We start from the raw sequence: 19,652 nt of genomic DNA on the forward strand, positions 1-19,652 counted from the left end.
GATACGGATGCTGTGGTCACTGAGTGATGCTGGCTTCAGCCCTCAGGCAACACCGGAGCCCTCAGCCCTTAATGTTTAGCTGGGCCAAAGTGAAGGACCAGATGGCCTGGGGAGCCGTGGAGGTGGACATGGGAACTCTGCCCTGTGGGGGGTGGTCAGGAGGTAGATGGCCATGGGAGATGATGTGGAACCAGAATATTTTATATAAATGTTGGGGGTCAGCCCATTGGGAAGGATTTGGCTTCTTTTACATTTGATGCTCAGGTTGTGGTCTCCTGTCACTTTGCATCAGACTGGCATTCAGGGGTTTGGCCGGTGGCCGCACGTGCGCGTGTGCCGGGTGGGCAGGCGTTCTGGGATGGCTGCAGGCTCACCAGGATTGTGTCTAATCACAGGTCCGCACCACAGGGCACCCGGCCCACCTTTTCCACTGTGGAGGATGAGCAGAGAGAGAAATCTGTCCTTCACTGTAATCCTTCTGTCTTGTTTCTAATGACGGCGCCCAGCTGACCACAGCTGTGGTCTCAGCTGCTAGCACTTTTCAGAAAGGATCTGTTCCCTTTGGTCTGTCTGCACAGCAGGTGAGCCAGCTTTAGGGGAGTACTCCTTCCATCCATAGCCCACAGGGGTCCCGAAAGATTGCTGACCTGGGAACAAGATCCCGATAGGACCGTGCCACCCGTCTCTTTACAGAGACTGGAAATAAGCACCACCAGGGGGCATGGTTATCTCTTTAAACCTTTGTCTTCTATTAACATCTTGGTTTAGTAATGGTAAAAGATGGGTTTAAAATTTATAAAAATGGGAGGAAAAAAATCCGCTCTGAGGAGTTGGCATCTGTTTCTTTCTTTGCACAAAAGATGTTCACGTGGTTTTAGACCTTGTTCTTCCGAAGTGATTGATTTTCGAATACAACCTGGCAGGGCCTTTTAAAGCTATCTGACTGCCTGGTGGGTTCTGCCAAGAATCTGACTTTGGACCTCAGAATCCTCACCAGTAAAGTGAGAGGTCACATGACATACTGAGCAAGTTCTTTCCAACTTCTACAACTGGAAAAAAATGCTTTTATTCTGGATAGTTCTTACCCTTACAGGATGCAGTACTGGTGCGAGGACTGGCTCCGGAGCATGTGCTGTTAAGCCGGTGTCATTGGGCAGCCCAGGGTGCTTTGCTCTGGAACCGGCTGCCTGGCTTTTCGACCTCCACACCAAGGAGTACACACCAAGGGCCTCTCCACCGGAAAAGGCCACACCTTTTCTGCTAAAGGTGTTTACAAGTCCAGTGGGCCAGCACGTGGACTCTGAGAGGTAAGTCCTTTCCGGCTGAGGCTAAGGTGAGTGGAAAGCCGTGGCGCTCTGACCACAGGGGGCTTCCCCACCACCTACTTGGGTGAGAGTTTGGTGCCCCTGGGGATCAGGCGTTACTGCTCTTACTGTTAGAAGAAATGAGAAGATGCACATTTAGTCTTTAATCCACTTTTTTAATAGTATAAACCTCATTTAGGTAGTAGTATTAAGCCACAACAATAATGCCACATTGAAACAGCATTTAATAAAATGCATAAAGCTAATTCATGCACTGCAATACTCTATATACAAACACAACAATGCAAATTCTTCTTCAAGACTGAAGACACTGATTAGATATAAAATTCAGTTTAAAAAGAACATGCTATTTTTTAAATGCCATCACATAAACAAAGCTGATTTCAAGCTACAGCTTTCAACAGGTTTTAAACCTGGAATTAAAATGTAATGGCATAAACAGTATTTTCTATATTGTGAAGGGCAGAAGTTACAGAAACGGTCCCAAGAAATCTAACACCCGAATTTTCCTTTAACAGATGTCTTTTAAAAGGGCTGGTAATGCAGCTACATTTTAACAGAGAGGTCCAAACTACAAGTAAAAACTATGGTTTGTACTATGAAAAAATGTGCAGCTTTTCAGTTATAAAACTAGTTGAACACTGGTTTACAAGAGAATGGGGAGAACGGAGACTGTAGAAAAACATTCCAGCACTTGGGTTGTATGTGGCGCAGCATCTGAGTCCAGGGATGCTCTGGTCGTTAAATGGTGAGTGAGTATATGTTCCTAAGACAAGCCATTCGTAACCTAGAAGTCTTACTACTTCCAAATGTTATCCAAATATGAAGCTTGTCTCAGTCTGTCAGTTGGTAAATGTTGCCGAACATTTTTTCCCAATATTTACAGCATTTGTTTCTATGCTGTATGTATAAATATTAAGACACCAGATTATCGGCTTCAGAACTGAAAGCCTAGCTGGGCTTTAAAAGTATCTCAGGAATTCCCCACCCCCAAGATACTCTTCTTAAGTTCAAAGTTTAATTATTCTTAGACTGTTGTTAAAATATACCCTCCCCAAATGAAAATGTTTATTCTGAAGATTCATTTAGATAGAGACTCAAGCTTCCTCTTGTATTTTAACTGGAAAGCCACCTTCAATAGCGTGATTGTCGCAACAGGCAAGGGTCATATAAGCAGTGTTGGATGAGGCCAGTGAAGCAGCAGGAGCTTTTTGTTTGTTTTTAACATCGGATAGAGGGGAAGCTGAAGGCTAAATGACCCATGGTCTCACAAAAGGCACTGAGTACTATGGTCTCAATGAAGTGTTTTTAAACTATTTCAGTAGCTTATTTAAAAAAACAAACAAACAACAAACCATCACCAACAACAAAAAAAGAAAAAACAGAAAACCTGTGGATTATGTGAGTTTTTGCAGTTCCCCGGGACTCCCTTCAGCGGGCCAGCTTGCAGCCCTTGGCCAGGCAGGCCCCATGTCCCAGGTCTGTAAGCAGCTCTGCTGGGCTGGGCCCTGGCTCCGGAGTGCTGTGTCTCAGTTTAAAGCCCAATTGGGGGTGGGGGTGGGGGGAATTTAATCAGAATAGACCTAGCATCTGTAGCTTTAAGGGTACAAATAGCCATATTAAAAAGTAATTTTATCTGAGAATTTTAAATTGATTTATAGGAAGGATTTATGTCAGTGGATTTTATTCACATGCTACAGTTAGAGAAGTGATTTAAAATTTGTAACTTCTATGCCACAAGTTAGTTATCTTATTCATGCTTATTTTAAAAGACTATTTGGTAGATTTTTTTCAACTGGCATTAGAGATGGGAATCTGTTGAGTCACAGGGCACTGCCCGCTGATGGCTAAGTCCAGATCAAGCATAGACCTGGGAGGCAGGCCCTAGCACATGGACCGTTCTGAGTCTGTGACCATGAGGCCGATCTCTGGACCACATAGCAGAGTGAGTACCTGGGAAAGCCGACAGCTCCAGTCACCAAGTTCCTTCTAGTCAGGCCATAAACAGGCATGTGGCAGCCAGGTCAAAGATTCCCCACCTAGTTTTCTTGCCTTTAGGATAAATGGTCTTCTAGCTTCCTGGCCACTGTGTGAATCTAGAGAATATATACTACATAGCAATGTCCTCCTGTCAGGACCTTTTGTCTGGAACTTTCCCTGGTATAGGATGGAGATTCTGCCTTCACGGCCTTTCCCAGCCAGGCTCACCCAAAGGAAAATGGGAGTTAAAATATCAGCAAATCCATCCTGCTGAGGGACCTTGGAACACCCACGTCAAGTACTTTTGCAACTCTATCATAGACTCTCTTTAAAACATAAGGGAACTTTGGATACATGGCTACATGTCTGTATACATAATATACATCTATGTACACATACACACACTATATACACTGTACATATATAGAAGATATAAACACATGTACATTCATTCAGTCATACAAACCTATAAATCTGTACACGCACAATGCCGCTGAAGGGACCCCAGGGCTGGACACGCACAAGTGTGTGCCGGCAGGAGGCACATGTGGGGATGTCCAGAACCCTGTGTACAAAAGACCCAAACCCAGTCTGTCTCAAGGAGGGCTTAGCTTTACAAATTTACATCAAAGTTAAGACATTTCAAAGAGCCGTACAGTCTAGACTGGAAGTGGGACAAAGAAAGCATATGGGCATCTGCCCGGCCTGCTCCAACCTTTCCAGGATCTCAAGGGCACTATCCACCCCCTGCCCCCAATGCCGGGATGAAAGTGAAGGTAAGAAGATGACTTTTCGTGGCCTAGATTTAGAGAAGAGTTGAAATGTCATCTACAGCCCCACTGTACATGAAGCCCTTTCTACCAGCAAGTAGATGACAAGCTTCTGGACTCTGATCAGGTCCTGGAACTAGGATCCATAGCCAAGGGCTGGCTGAGGAAAGGCAGAGGGCAGGCTGGGGACAAGACTGCTCTACTGGAAATTCCCCCAAAGGATTAGGATGTGTTTTTTTTTTTTTTCCCAGAATAAAAGCATTAGGTATAGCCCTTCCAATTCTTAGCTCCCTGCCGTGGCTGTCCCTGACACAGGCAAAAAGCGCCGAGTGAGTCTGTGCTGTGGCTGTAACCATGTCCTCTAGCCAGCGTGTGGCCACAGCCTCAAGGAGCCCAGGAGTAGGTACGTCCGTCGCTCTCACCGTGGCTGGTGGGTAACTGCCTCAGAGCAGAGTTCACATTTAATACTGACAAGCTAGAAGACAGTCCCTCTTGAGCGCATTAACATAACCTCTTACAACAAGTGACTACGCCTTTAATTAAATACAAAAACCCAAACCCTAAAGAACCCCAATCACAGCCTCATGGCAGAAGTTAGATAATAAATAACGGTTACCCACAACAGACACACATACAAATTGCAAATCAGAAAGATGGAATAACTTGGAAAGTATCATTTGTTTGGGTAATTTGGACTTATTTCTAAGTCTCTTCCTGTCCTGTTTTATGATTCAAATGTAATGACCTCCACGGTTTCAACACACAACTGTCTAGCACTTTTCTGAGATAGCATGGAAAAGGGCCCATTTCATCAAGAAGCACTGATGTGTACTGCCACCTCCTTTCACTAGTGGACTCCCCACAAGGGAGGAAGGGCCAGGCCAGCAGAAGGCACACATGGGCAGGCTGTGTGCTGAAGAGTCTGTTGTTGGCTTATTCCACTCTCGGTAGAGAGCTGGCCTTCCTTAACTAGACTCACAGACTACAAACGAGGGGTAAAAGCCTTGTGAAAGCTGAACCTCAGTATCTGCTAGGGCTACCTTTAAATTAACTTCTTGACTTTGGGCTTCTCTTAACCAATCTGACAAGACGGGACGGACCTGCTATCAAAAAGTGTGATATGATTTGGGGCAGCAAGAAATCAGATTGTGTGAACATGATCTTCAGGGAAAGGCTACTTCAAAGTAAGGCCAAGAGGATCTGGGAAACTAATGAGTGTTCAAGGCCAAAATGGTCCACTGCAATCTGCCACCATCAGCGAAGGGACTCAAGGGGCAGGACCAGGTCAGAATCAACAACCCTCTAGGCCAAACGGATTTTTCTCCAGGGCTGTCCTGCCAGGATCCAGCACTCACTCACCCACATGTTCAGTTTTTCTGCAGCTTGTCACCTCTACTCCAAAATCCTTCAGTAGTGGCGTGGTCGGGACCTCAGTCGAGGTCTTGGTTAAACTGTCCCAGTATCTGATGGCAACCTGAGTCTGTAAGCCGAATGGACATAGGACTCCCAGGGCCACCCCCAGGAAGAAGGGGTGGGCCTTTTCCCCAACACCGAGAATCAGATCTGGGAGATGTGATATAGCATGTAAGCCCAGAGAACAGCTATGTGAGCAACAGACACGCTTATGTTAAAAAAATCAAAAGAACAGAAAAGAGGCAACTTATAAGATGCATAAACATGGTTGAAAATACCCTCTGCTAAAATCCTTCCTGAGCAGAAATGAAACAGACCTGCCCTAACCCCACTGTCCTCTCGTTTTTTTTTTTTTCCTTAATTTTGAAATTTAAATCAAAGTTAGAAAACCAAAAATTTAAGCTGGCAAAATTAAAATTCTTTCCATCATTTTATAATGGGCACCCTTACTGTCTCCAAAATTTGCTTCCAAGACATGAACTACAAATAATACACTTAAAAACAAACAGGAATTTAGAAGTTGGAGATACTGTCCCCACTTAATTCCCACTAGACTTTCACAAAGTGCTGCTAACGCTTCAGCACAGAGCATTCTGTTCGTCTTAAGGCAGTGCCCGGCCGGGCACCCACACGGCACATGAGGCCCCACCTCGATGGCCTGAGCCAGGCCGAAGAGTGCTTGAGAGGCAGGGGGAAGTGCACTAGGATCTTTCTGGATACCGTATGATCAAAAGATCTGGGAGACACAAATTTCGTTTTAGCTGTTTTCCTAATCTGGGCTACACAGAAAGGAAATGAAGAATACCTGACTGGGTCTTGGACATGGCACTTCTCCCAAGCAGGAAATGCCCGCTGCTCGCATCCATGGGAATTTATGAGTCTCTTCTCTAGAGAGAACTTCCTTATAACTGCATTCTGTTCTTGTAAACGATGGTTGCTATAACTTAAGAGAAAGAAGATAACTTTGGGAGTTAAGGTTTTTTTTTTCCTGTTGTTTTTTGTTGTTGTTGTTGTTTTGTTTTTTAAAAGCAGGTAGCTTGCTTCTGCGTCCATCACCTAAAATGCTCCAGGGTTCTTTGCTGGCACACACCTGGGGGAATCAAAGTGCACGGTGTACCAGTACCATTCAGAGAACTGCCAACAGAAGTGCTGAGTCTGGAGACACTCTGGACAACGTGATAGTTAAGGTCAACCGAGAAACCTTCCACTCAGCTGTACCACCACCACCACCCTGGCCAGGCAGCAAAATCCTGCACCGCCCCCCGCCCCCTGGCCCCGAATCCCCTCACGGCTCTGAGTGAGCTACAGGAATACAGCCCTTCTCAAGGGGACGTCTGGAATGGAAACCCTGTGAGAAGGGAGCCTTTGTACTCCTCTGTCTGAACAACGAGCAGCTGCCCCAGACCGCATTCAGGAATTACTGCCGGGTTCAGAATGCCCACCTCGCACTTTTTGGTCAGAAGGCTCTGTCTGCCGCAAGTGGTGGAGGTGATGTGGGGATGTTTTCGGTTGCTGCAGAAACTGGCAGTTAATGTCTGACTGGCTGTAATCCAATTCTGAGAACCAGGCATGAGGAGGAGCCTGCAGATGCCCGTCACAGACCAGAACCAGAGGTCAGGGAAGCCGGCAGGCGTCCTCAACTCAACAGCTGAGGAAGCTTCCGGTTCGGGTCGCCACCAGCTGTGCCTCCACACTCCCACTTACTGCGCCATACAGATGAGCCCCGTTTCCTTGCATTCATAGGGTTTAGTTCACCACCACCAATGTGCGCATACAGCTGGGAATGATGCCATCTCTTCTCAAACATAAATGATTGTCTCCTGTACCCTAGTGCGTTTTCACAGAAATTATTAGCATTTCGGCAAAAGACATATACAGTTTTCCATTTGTCCTGCCCAAGGGCAAGATGTTGCTAACATTACGCATTGATAAGAAGTGCTTAGAAAGTGCTATTATTACCCTGGTAATTAGTAGCTATTAATTCCAAGGACATTTTTAATATATATACACACATACTGTTCTCTTAGGTTCTTTTAGTTTTGTTTAATACTAGTCTCTGACATTATAAAACTCTGTTTTTTGCCCTTTGAGAATTTCTAAATACAAACTGGGTTAAAAGATTGTTCCAAAATCTGCTTCATCAAAAGGCATTAAAACATTTCTTACGGCAGGAAAGGATCCTACTAGTCTTTTAGATGCTATTGTCTGTGATTAACACACAAGAAGAAACCAGGTAGGAAATGGCTAACATACTGGAAATATTTGCACATACCAAAATACCATTACTTTATTTTCTCGGTCTCTGAGCAGTCCTGGGAGGATCCTTTGCTTCTCGGCAGGCGTGTGGTGCTCACTATAGGCTGGCTCCAGTGATCTGGCCGTTATACTCTGCTGTCTCCATCTTGAGGATGTAGGGGATTATGCTGTCTATTGACACATTGCCAATGAGACCGGTAAAAAAAAGTTCTTCTGTTATGTTGGAGCTCATCAGCCTGAGTGCTGGCAGGCGAACAAGAATCCGGGCCAATCTGTAAAAGGGAGGGTCCTTAGAGAAAGGGGATTCTTTGCCCTCAGACTTCTCCCTGGATAGGCTCCTGGGACCCTGTCTGCACTGCTTGGAATTAAACCAAACTGAGCTTTGATCTACCCCTTGTATTTAAAATTTCAACAGTTCCTCTTATAGGAATTTATCATGAGAGAAAAAAAAAACTAAGTACAAAAAGATGTCTGTACAAATGTGTCTCTCATTTTTAACAATTCTCCCCTCTCCCACCAAAAAAGAAAAATTTAGAAATCAATAAAGGATAGGTTAAAATAAAGTATGGTGTGTCTCCATATAAAAGATCACTATAGACCCACTAAAAAGTATAAAGAAGTATCACTGGTAAGGAAAGAAGTCCACGATGTACAGGTTGAATAAAAGCAGACTGGGAAGCAGCAAGCACAGCGCAGTCTCACTGTGAAGGTTTGTGTGACATGCATACAAAAGTATTCAGAAGGATGTTCACTAAAATGTGAATGGTTGGCCTCTGGGTTTGGGGACTTGGGAATGCTTTTACTCATTAAAACTTCGTATTCCCCTAATCCCCAATGTTCGTATAGCATTATAATTAAAAATAAAGCATTAGATTATCTTCAGTTTGTAAACACCCTGTGTTGTAGGGCACATGGTGACCCTGTGGTGGTGGGCCACAGACATTGTTATCTGCAGCATGTGACTGTGTTCCACAGCCACTGCACAGAAGCCCATGTGCAAGGATATTCACTGCAGGGCCGGCCTGGCAACAACCTTCATCTTCATCACTGGGAAAGCGTTAAAGAAATTACAGCATTTCCTTAGCCACAAAAGATGAATATGCTCAGCTGAACATTAAATGAACAAAGGGTTACAAAATCATACTTTGTATTTTATGATTCCAATTACATAAATATAAAAAAACTTCTGGAAGGAAATGCATAAAACATTAACAGGTATCTATGAATGGTGGTATTTTTATGGACATTTTCATTTTACTTTCCAGAATGTTGTAATTTTTTTCTACAGTAAACATTGTTTTTTAAAAGAGAATACATCTATTATGCAAGCAGCATTCCAGCACCATCCTCCATTTGTCCAGCCACTGTGGTCTTGCAGGACACACAAAGGTATAAGGGGACACCAGCACAGCCCTCTAAAGCTGGGCTTTAGAGGCCGGCTGAGGTTTCTCTCAGCAGAGATGTAAACAGTGGGGAAGAATGAGAGGGTATTTCAGGAGGAGCAAATAGTATGAGAAAAGGCATAATGTAAAATAGTGAATTGTATTCACTATTTCAAGTATGGGAAAAAGTAAAATAATGAATACAGAAACAGATGTCAACCATCCTGGGCCTTTTTTTTTTTTTTTTTTTTTTGGGAACTCTGAGCCCTGTGAAAAAGCTTCCTTTCTCTCATTTTTGGTCCCAAATCACTTGGCTGGCCATCTACACTATCCCTGGGTCCCTGACTAGATTTTTTTTTAGAAACACCTACTTTCAAAGGCCAGAGAGCTCCTGTTGTCACGATGACTCTAGTGTGCTGTGGCCCTGCCAGCAGCCCCCAGAGGGGCATTTCCATGCTCTTCTGACCATGGGCATGGTGTGGGAGTAAGCCCATGGCTTCTCAGGCGACAGCTTGCCCACATACCTGGCTGGATGTGTGAACTAGGTGTGGGGGCGTTACCTGGCAGTCCCAATCCTCTATATTCTGAGGCTGAAATTACAAGAGTCATGGTGAGGTTTTCAGTGATTCAAGGAGAAAACGGATTCTGCTTTGGCAAAAGGTGTGTCTGGGTCATGGAATTGTGTCTAAGGCAGAGGACATTCTCCGCCATCAGGGCCAGCCACAGGCCCCCCTAGTCATAGCACAGAAATGGTCTTCCTAGGGCCTGGGGCATTTTCATTCCACGGGGCACCTATGGACTGAGGTCAGTGAAGGCAACACAAATGAAGAAGGTGGGGCCATGTATCTTCCTGGTCAGTTCTGATCAAGGGTTTACTTTGAAGGAACAGGGCCGGCAAGGAAATATTAATTTGTCTGACGTGAGCTCAGTAACTCATGTAGCTTCTAGTGGGTTGGAAGTGGTCATGATCAAAGAGCTCCTCCACTCCTTGGCTGAAAAGCCTGCCAGGCCTTCTACTTTAATTGAGAATAACTTTCCTGTTGAGATTTGCATGAGGAAGGCTCACGTGTGTGTGTATGTATACATACATATATATATACGTATATGTACACATATATCTGTTGTCCAACCATTACAAATATTACAAATTAACTTTTTTGCCCAAATAAAGGGACTTAAAAAAATCAATCACCTGAGGGCAAAATTACTGTTTTCTATAGCCCACTCACTCATCTGTGAAAGTCAGGCTTGGCTTCTGTCAGTGCAAACTCTTGTGTGAAGGAAGCTGGCTCTCCCTCTTCAGCGGATTCAGGCCAGAGGGGCGGGGCTGCTCTTCCGGGCAAGGGGGTCCCTGTCAGCCCCCCAGGAAATCACACAGGAATGACTCCAACCCCTCGTGTTTCAGAAGAGCAGCCCAAGGTCTTGCCCACTGTTTACCAGCAACACTGGAATGGCCCAGGATTCCTGACCCTCCCACCTAGCACTTTCCAGAGTTACTGCCCATGAAATGCAGGAATTAAAATGTGATCAAAAGGAGGCTCTCCCAGCCTGCCAGGGGTGGGAAGGCTGCCAATGTATATTTGCGACTAGGCTGCAGCTGCGCTCCTTCCTGCCCCACAGCGAGAGTGTGTATCTGTGTGCCTCACCGATAGGTATCTTCCGAGTAGGTTTTCTGAACATAGTCCTGCAATTCCATCTGTGCCTTTTCTTGGAATTTTTCAATCTGGCTTGTGCTGGTCAAACCTGGGTGATCTGAAAAAAGAAAAGTGCCCCCAGATTGGAAAGTCCCACTTGGCAGACTTCTTGTACTTATTTTTAGTTAAACATTTGACAAATTTCTCAAGTACAATATAGACTGAACCCTGAAGGGGGGTCTGGTTTGGATATTACTGCTAAAACACTGGCTTTTGCTCTGTACTTGGCCAAGGCCTGAAGGTTACAAGGAGGGGGCTGGGCTCCTCAGTGGTCACACCAGCCTCAGCAGCCCCTGGCTTGCTTCTGGACACCTGGCTTCCTACCACTTGAGAAAACAGAGTTTTAGAACTATCACCCAAGGTTACAAATGACCCTTTACCTCCTACATATTTAAATCACAGAATTTCTCCCATTTATATTAGCTATTTTGTTGTTCACGAGTGGATGGCTGGGGAGGAAGGGAGGGTTAAGCTATGTCCAAACCCCGCTATCAAGGACAGCAGTCAGGACAAGAGCCAGCCTTAGTGACCTCTGGAGGTTTAGCGAGAACAGATTAGAGGGGGCAGTGAGGCCAGCTGGACAGTCCTGCTGCCTCTTCTTCAGGTACTAACCTACAGGGACAGCTGAACTTGGGCACTTTGAGTCTCTACTAGAGGACATATGCGAACAGCCTGAAAACTGGCCAAAAGGAAAGCAAAAGAAATCAAAACAAAACCAAAAAAGGACACTGAGGAGGTGCCTGGGTGGCTCAGATGCTGGGCATCTGCCTTTGGCTTAGGTCATGACCTCTGTGTCCTGGGATTGAGACCCATGTTGGGTTCCCTGCTCAGCAGAGAGCCTGCTTCCTTCTCTCCCCCTCTGCCTCTCTCCTCCACTCATGCTGTCTAAAATGGAAAAAAAAAAAGAAAAATGGACACTGGATGGTAGTATACTCTATTTGGTATGCCAAAGTCTTATTTGGCCAATGGTTTAAATTAGGATACAGAATAAATCTATCCAACATATGAAGTCACCAGGCACCATGGCATATGTCTTTGGGACCATAAAGGCAACAATTTAAAAGAACGTATGTGTTTATGTTGGCTAGCAAAGCACACCTATTAGGAGAACATATGGTCACAATCTGGCTGACGACTTGACAACAGGTTCATGTTCAAAAATATCAGTAGACAGGTGGAAAACTTGAGTCCCCGCCACATATCTTACCGGGACTAAAGAGAACTATAGCTTTAAGGTATGCATACTCATAGCCATCTATATCCAGCTTCGCCATACTGTTACAGAACTCCTGAAGCTTCCAGATGTGCTCCATGACCTGCTTTATCCGGTCTCCAGAAAGTTTATCTAGAAATGAACATCACAGATCCCCCTGAGAAAGCCTGGTAAGAACAATAACATGAGCTTCTTTGAGGAACCACAGATTGAAAGAGAAAATTATTTTCCTTTTTAATGGAAAACCAGTTACCCTAAGACGGTTAAGAGCTTCATTTTCCAAGGCAGAGGCTTTAACCCACTGAGCCACCCAGGTGCCCCCTTGATAATCCTTTTTATTCTGTGCTTAGAATGGTAAATCAATTCTTAGCATTGTCAGGCTAAATCTATGCAGGCATTTAATAAAGGTTTATGGACCTGATTATTAAATGCTGACTTTTTTTAGCTATGGAAACAATTTTATATGTTATCTATTTTAATCTTCCTAACAACATTTCCTGAAGGTATTATCACATGCAATTAAAAGATAAAGGATAATTAAGGGGTGCCTGGGTGGCTCAGTTGGTTTAGCGTCTGACTCTTGATTTTGGCTCAGGTCATGATCTCAGGGTGGTGAGATCAAGCTATGTTGGGCTCCTCGCTGGGTGTGGAGCCTGCTTAAAATTCTCAGGGGGAAAAAAAAAAAGGAAAAAGAAAAAGGAAAGATTCTCTCTCTGCCCCTCCTCCCCCACTCTCTCCCTAAATAAATAAATAATAACGAATTCTCATTTATGAACAAATCTAACATATATAACAAAATATTATAGGGTTTTTAAAAAATCACTTTTAGGGACGCCTGGGTGGCTCAGTCCGTTAAGCATCTGCCTTTGGCTCAGGTCATGATCCCAGGCTCCTGGGATCCAGTCCCACATCGGGCTCCCTGCTTAGCAGGGAGCCTGCTTCTCCCTCTCCCTCTGCCTGCTGCTTCCCCTGCTTGGACTCTGACAAATAAAATCTTAAAATGTAAATTAAAAAATCACTTTTATATTACTATTCCAAAAAAGTAACTGGACAAAGTTCTAACTATTCACTTGATTTCTAGATAATCAAACATCTTGAATGCCTAGTTAAAAGTGTAGCTCAGCTGCAATTCAGCATCAAGTATTAGTCCTGAATCCTGGGCATCCTGCCTTGAGACCATGTCTTTGGTTCACTCTAGACTCAGAGGATGTGGATGGACTGCACTGGCTATTTCCTAGTCCAGATGCAGTTGGGACTAGGCCGCCAGACATTAGATGGTTGCCACAGATCTTTCTAGAAGACAGTCACTTGTTCATTCACAAGAGCAAGTGGGTGAGGCAGCTATGTTCTGGACTAGGGGCCTGTGTGGCCCAAGTTTGTGCCCAGCTCTTCCACTTGAGGCAAACCAGGGACCTAACTGCACACAATCCCTCTAGGGCTCTGAGAATTTGTTACAGAGGAAAGGGTAACCCATTGTGAGAACAGAAAATATGTACATTGGTTTCTGCCCACTGGTTCCTGACAGAGAGCTCTTGAAGCCCTTGTAATTTCTAAGTGATAAGAGCATTAGCAGCATCTGTTGGTCTGGTATTTGTTTTTTTTTTTTTTTAAAGATTTTATTTATTTGACAGCGAGAGAGAGAGAGAGATCACAAGTAGGCAGAGAAGCAGGCAGAGAGAAAGAGAGAGGGAAGCAGGCTCCCTGCCAAGTAGAGAGCAGAGAGCCCGATGTGGGACTCGATCCCAGGACCCTGAGATCATGACCTGAGCCGAAGGCAGTGGCTTAACCCACTGAGCCACCCAGGCGCCCCTGATATTTGTTTTTGACCTTATTACTGACAAAGAGCTCCTCCAACCCTTGTAAATTTTTATGTGTTAAGAGGAGTACGAGCATCTTTTGTTCCACTGAGGTATCTCTGGGTAGGACTCCTAATGGCCCCTGGGGAGAAAAGGAACGCTCAGAAGCTTGGCATTTCCAGCTCCATCCCTCATCATCCAGAGAGGGGAGAGGGGCCAGAAATGGAATGAATGATGGACGGAGTTTAGAGAGCTTCCGGGCTGGTGAACACACACACTCTGCAAGGGTGAAGCACCTCAAGTCCACAGGGACAAAAGCTCCTGTGCTTGAGACTCTCCTAGACCTCACCCCATAAAGCTCTTCTTCTGGCCGTTCATCTGTATCCTCTACCCTTGAGTTCTGTGAGCTGTGCTAGTGAATTAATCCAACCCAAGGGCTGCTACAACCTCCAGTCTATATAGCGGGCTGGTCAGAAGCACAAGTGATAGCCTGGACACATGTACGTACGTACGTACGTGTGTGTGTGTGTGTTGGGGGAGGATCTTGTGGGACTGAGCCCTTCACCTGTGGGATCGGACACTGACACTATGGCTGACGGTGACAGAAGTGAGTTACATTATTGGATACCCAGCTGGTATCTCAGAGAAGTGCCTGTGGGGGGAAGACACCCACCACACTGGTGACCACATGTGTCCGAAGTGTTCTGGGTGAGTAGTAAAGAAGACACGCAGGGAAGAGAAACACAGTTGGTAAGAACTGTACTTTTCTTTCACCCACACAAGTGAAAAACAACTTCTTCCATCTGTAACCGTCAATCAAGATGAAAGTATAAGCTGTGATTACTCTGAAAGCATCACTAAATGCCTATGTATCAGGAAGCTGGCAGCTTTTCCAATGACCTTTTTTCCCCCTTTCATATTCCTTATATGAAGACAGTCAGGTGGAAATTTAAATGTTGTCACTGGTGAAGACCCCAGGACTTAAAAGTTAAGCTACGCTCAGCACGTGGAAGCTGTGGGATGCCGCAGCTGGCTAGTTTGCAAGGGGCCGGCCTGAACCAAGACACACTCCCCCAGCCCCAGCCCTACCTTCCTGGATGCTGTTCTGCAGGTGGTTGACAATGGCTGCCAGGATAGTGGAGAGACTCATGACCTGGGCACACTGGGCCAGGCCAAGAGTGAAGAGCTCGTTCCAGCAGGCCCGCACCAGGCTGGTGTTGCAGTCCTGCCTGGGGACACAAGGTTGGGGTGGGTGTGGGTACATGCTAGTATTCTCCGTCACAGCTTGCCCCAAACAAGTAGATTCAACAAATATTTCTTGAAAGTCTATGGTATGTCATTTTTGGATCATTCTCCAGAAACACCACTGTCTGTGAATCTCTTTAACGAAAGTCCCTCTGAGGATAAACTATTTTCTTAACCAAGACACTTTAGACACTTTAAATTCAGTAATGAGAAATCGAAATGGGCAGGACTGAAGTGTCGTCTCCTACAGCCTTCTGAACCCACAGTGGCCCTGGTGTGGCTGTCAGGAGACGCTGCAGCAACCCAAAGGCTAGGAGCCAAGCGTGGTCTCTGAAGGGGGCTGGGAGACACACCCCGCACCGATGCCCCAGAACAGAGGGCCTGGAGGCGCTGCAGGGAGGGGCCGGCACTGGAGCACAGAAGGGCGGGCCAGCCACGTCAGCTTTCAGCCCTGCCTCGGAGGACCTACACCCAGGATGGCACTGTGAACGGTATGATCTTATCTGAGAAGCCCCCAGATGCAGCTTCACTCTACTTGTCTCAAGATTTCAGATGACTCCTGCCTTCTGTTCCGCTCGATCCCTGGCTCTTCACACCAAGTCCTCAGCATGGAGAAGGCCTAAGAAAAGTCTGAGGAACGTCGAAGCACTGGCAGCCATGGTCCTCTGCTCCCAGTCCAGAGTGTATTCAATACGAAAATCAGCATCACTGGAGCAAGGTCATAAGTACAAACTAGAAGGGTCCTCAGATACCTTCCAGGTCATTCCTAACAAAGGGAAGGCTTTTGCTAAAGGATACACACAGAGAAAAAGGCCACTTACCCAAGTGCCTGAAAGGCTGGGATTGACCTGGCCCAGTGCATGGAGAGGAAAAGCAGGCGGGATGCTGACTCGCAGATGTAGTGCACATTGAGGTACTCTGGCATCGGGCTAGGCATCGTGAGCTGGAGAAGAGGAAGCACACAGCACAGGAGGTGACGGAGAGACAGGGCATGGCTTTGTCTGTCAATGTGAACTGCTGTCATGTCTCAACAGAGAGCCTAAATTGTGGTGACCTCTGATGCTGAAGTTCTGGGCAGATCCCCCGATGAAGCCTGTGTCCTCTGCAACGAGGGGGCTGGCACTGATGCCCCGTGCTCCCTGGCCCAGTGGACTAGGCTCTCGTGGCCCTTGCAGTGTGGTCAATAATGGTGACTCACATAAAGATGTGATGGTCACTCACATAAAGACATACTTTTCAAATCTTGCTTAGCTAAATCGGTATATTTCTTCTAAGGCAATTCTATTTTGAGCCATAGGTTAAAATCGAAATTAAATCAGGGACAGGGGTCAACTTCACAGCTAGTAGGCATTTGGCAGGTGGTGGGAGCTGAGCAGAAGTCTATGCGGTGGGAGGATGAGATCCCACCACCAGAATGTTCAGGACTGAGCTCTAGAGCTCCACTGTCCAGAAGGGGAATTAATGCCTTTGATGCTGGAATCCCATTGATGACCTATATTCTTGGCACTGGTGGGCAACTATGAGCAGGGACCAAGTCTTAAGTGATTGGTCAGGCCTCTGCAGTAAAGAACACTGAGGGAACAGTCTGTAGCCCTAGAAATTGAGAGGACTTTGGGGAACGTGGGAGTGTCTTTCTGAAGTGAGGCCAGTGAAGGAGCATGTGGGTAAGACTAACATCCTTCTTTAAGGAGATAGGAGATCTGTTTTCTGTGGCTCAAGACAGCAAGCAGTCAGGACCAGCAGTCAGGACCAGCAGTCAGGGACGAGGGCTGGCTGCCTGCATGCTGGAGCAGACACGTGCCCACCTGAGCCTATGCTGGAGCCTGGCCGTCTTGGAAAGCAGAGGAGGCAGAGCAGTCCACCAAAAGCCCTTGCTGGGCAGCACCCTGTCGGCCCTTCCTGGCAAGGACAGGCCACACCTGCTTCAGGGTGTTACCTTCAGAGCCAAAACACCATGAGCAAAACACAAGTGACAATTCTTTCTAATTCTATTCTAATTCTAATTCTAATGAGAATAGTGTTTTGGCACACAAGGTCTGGATCCAAACAAAAGCCAATAATATGAAAATGAGCTCACTGCAAGATTTTAGCTTCAAACTGCAGGCCGGGGAGGCTGAGGCATGTGGTTGCTGAAACCACTCACCTTAAATGTGACATGAGTGTCTGAAAGGAGGGGCCCTTCGACCTCAATGATGGGTGTGGACTGGTCTCTGCTGATCACGTGGATGCCTCCTCCTCCACTGGCGTCTATCCCATCTGCTAGGCTTGGTGGTGAGGAGCTGTCTGTGGTATTAAGTGCTTTAGCTAAGGTATCAAATGCCCTGTGAGCAAAAATGAAGCAGGTAGTATTGTGAATTCACAGTTTTAGGAGGAAGAGAAGAATTCTAGCTGATCCAGAATTACCTAGATCTAGAGAAACAATGCAATGGGGAAAAGATCATTCAAGTCTACCTGTTGGGGGACATGGTAACGAGAGCTTCTGAGGACCATCTACACATCATCACGGGTACTAAGCGATATATTATTTATTTTCACACATAATTTCTGTTTTTCACAACTACTCTCCAAGGTAGAACCCTCTGCATTTTACAGATGTGAAAGCTGAGGCTTAGAGATGTTAAATAACTTTTCTAAGACCAACCATCCAGTGAGCAGTGGAACCAGAACTCTACCTAACTCAAATCCCATTCTCTTTCCATTGGATCTAGATCTTAATTTTGCTATCAGACCTCAAGAGAATATGAGGACTGGGGTGTTCCTGTGGCCTCCGGCTGTGCATCTGCCCAGCCTGGCAAGACTGGCAAGAGTGGCCAGTCTTGGGGCACCTGGGTGGCTCAGTGGATTAAGCCTCTGCCTTTAGCTCAGGTCATGATCCCAGGGTCCTGGGATCGAGCCCCACATCGGGCTCTCTGCTCGGTAGAGAGCCTGCTTCCTCCTCTCTCTCTGCCCACCTGTGATCTCTCTCTTTTTAAAAAAAAAAAAAAAAAAAAACAACCTTTAAAAAAAAGAGTGGCCAGTCCCACAGGGAAAGGGGCAAACACAAGAGCTGGGCGGTGGGGAAGAAATGCCATCTGCAGCCAGTTACTCGTGTCTGAGACCAGCTAATGCCATCTGTCAGTAACACCCTGAAGGACTAAAGCTCTAGACTATTTGGAAAAAAGTATGTATGAGAAAAACAGGCTAAAACAGAAGTGGGAAAAGGGATGAACTATTAATGTTTAGTCAAAATAAAGACTGATACAAGTCACAACTGTCTACTGAAGGGTTTCCCTGCTTCCACTGAGTCACTCCATTTCCTTTTTCATTGTTTGGAATGAAAAACAGTTTTGATTGTTTTATATCACATAATATAAATGGGTCCATGTTCCCATAGTTACAATGTTAGAAAGAAGACAGACGTGCAGGAACACAGTGACGATTTTACAACTCCTGATTCAATACAGGGTGGGGGTCAGACTGCTGCCACCTGCCCTCAGGCAGCAACAGAGTGTGGGCGCCACCGGGGAGCCTCCACACTCACGGCATCGTACCGGGTAATTTCACTCGCAGACTGGTCCTCTGGCTGCATTTCTGAAGCATCACCATTGTTCAGGGATTCACTTAAGTTGGCAAGGGAGGTCACTACATTTGCCAGCGTGCCCAGAGCTCCCTGGCTTGTTTCAGCCTATTAAACACAAAATAAGAACATTAAAGATGAACACAAATGTCTCTCAGGCCAATGAAGATATAATGTTAGTTTAAAAAACAGCTTCTATGGGGTGTGACCTTAACAGGGCAGCAAGGGGAGATCTTTGTGGTGATGGAAGAGTTGTGTGTCTTGACTGTGGGGGAAGCTACACAAACGTGCACATAATAAGGTAACGTAACAAAACAGACAAACTGGATGCCACCAAAATTTAAATTTTGTGCTTTAGAAGATATTAAGAAAGTTAAACGGGACGCCTGGCTGGCTCAGTCAGTGGAATGTGCAGACTCTTGATTTTGGGGTTGTGAGTTAGAGCCCCACGTTGGGTGGAGAGATGGCTTAAATATAAAATCTTTAAAAAAACAACAACAAACCTATTAAGAAAGTAAAAAGACAACCCCCCCTTTCCACACACAGAAGACAACCCACAGAATAGGAGGTATTTGCTTGCAAATCATACATCTTAATAATGGTTTAGTAACCAGACTAACTCTTATAGCTCAATAATAAAAAGACAAATGAGTTTTTAAAAAATGGGCCAAGGATTTAAACAGGCATTTCTTCAAAAAGGATATACAACTGGCCAGTAAGTACATGAAAGGATGTTCAATGTCACTGGAAATGCAAATCAAAACCACAATGAGATACGATCTCACACCCAACAGGATGGTTATAACCAAGAAGACAATAGTAACAGGTGTTGGGAGGACGCGGAGAGAGTGGACCCTCACACACTGTGGAAGGGTGTGAAATGGTGCAGCTGCTGTGGAAAACGGTCTGGCAGCTCCTCAAACAGTTTAAACACAGTTACCGTATGACCAGCCATTCCACTCCTAGGTACATACATAAGGGAAACTGAAATGTACCTCCACAAAAAACCTGTGTCCAAATGT

At 45.7% G+C, this 19,652-nt stretch overlaps 1 protein-coding gene and 1 long non-coding RNA gene across 5 annotated transcripts in view; one reads left to right on the forward strand and one right to left on the reverse strand.

Moving 5' to 3' along the window:
• The first annotated feature begins 191 nt into the window (after positions 1 to 191).
• LOC123932350 lies at positions 192 to 7,390 on the forward strand. Its single transcript, XR_006816430.1, has 3 exons — positions 192 to 581; positions 1,094 to 1,307; positions 6,518 to 7,390. It is a non-coding gene; the product is annotated as an uncharacterized LOC123932350 (long non-coding RNA).
• Positions 4,536 to 19,652, reverse strand: part of NR2C2 (nuclear receptor subfamily 2 group C member 2) — an 84,639-nt gene continuing 69,522 nt past the window's right edge. For all 4 annotated transcript variants that reach the window (XM_045990353.1, XM_045990355.1, XM_045990354.1 and 1 more), the window contains 7 exons: positions 18,605 to 18,738; positions 17,218 to 17,395; positions 15,896 to 16,017; positions 14,919 to 15,058; positions 12,028 to 12,165; positions 10,773 to 10,878; positions 4,536 to 8,016 (listed from right to left, as the gene is read on the reverse strand). In XM_045990353.1, coding sequence (XP_045846309.1) covers positions 7,842 to 8,016; positions 10,773 to 10,878; positions 12,028 to 12,165; positions 14,919 to 15,058; positions 15,896 to 16,017; positions 17,218 to 17,395; positions 18,605 to 18,738 — 993 coding nt within the window. In that variant the 3' untranslated portion in view covers positions 4,536 to 7,841. The remainder of the gene's footprint in view (positions 8,017 to 10,772; positions 10,879 to 12,027; positions 12,166 to 14,918; positions 15,059 to 15,895; positions 16,018 to 17,217; positions 17,396 to 18,604; positions 18,739 to 19,652) is intronic.

The sequence above is a fragment of the Meles meles genome, chromosome 20 (assembly GCF_922984935.1).
Source record: "Meles meles chromosome 20, mMelMel3.1 paternal haplotype, whole genome shotgun sequence".
NCBI lineage: Eukaryota > Metazoa > Chordata > Mammalia > Carnivora > Mustelidae > Meles > Meles meles.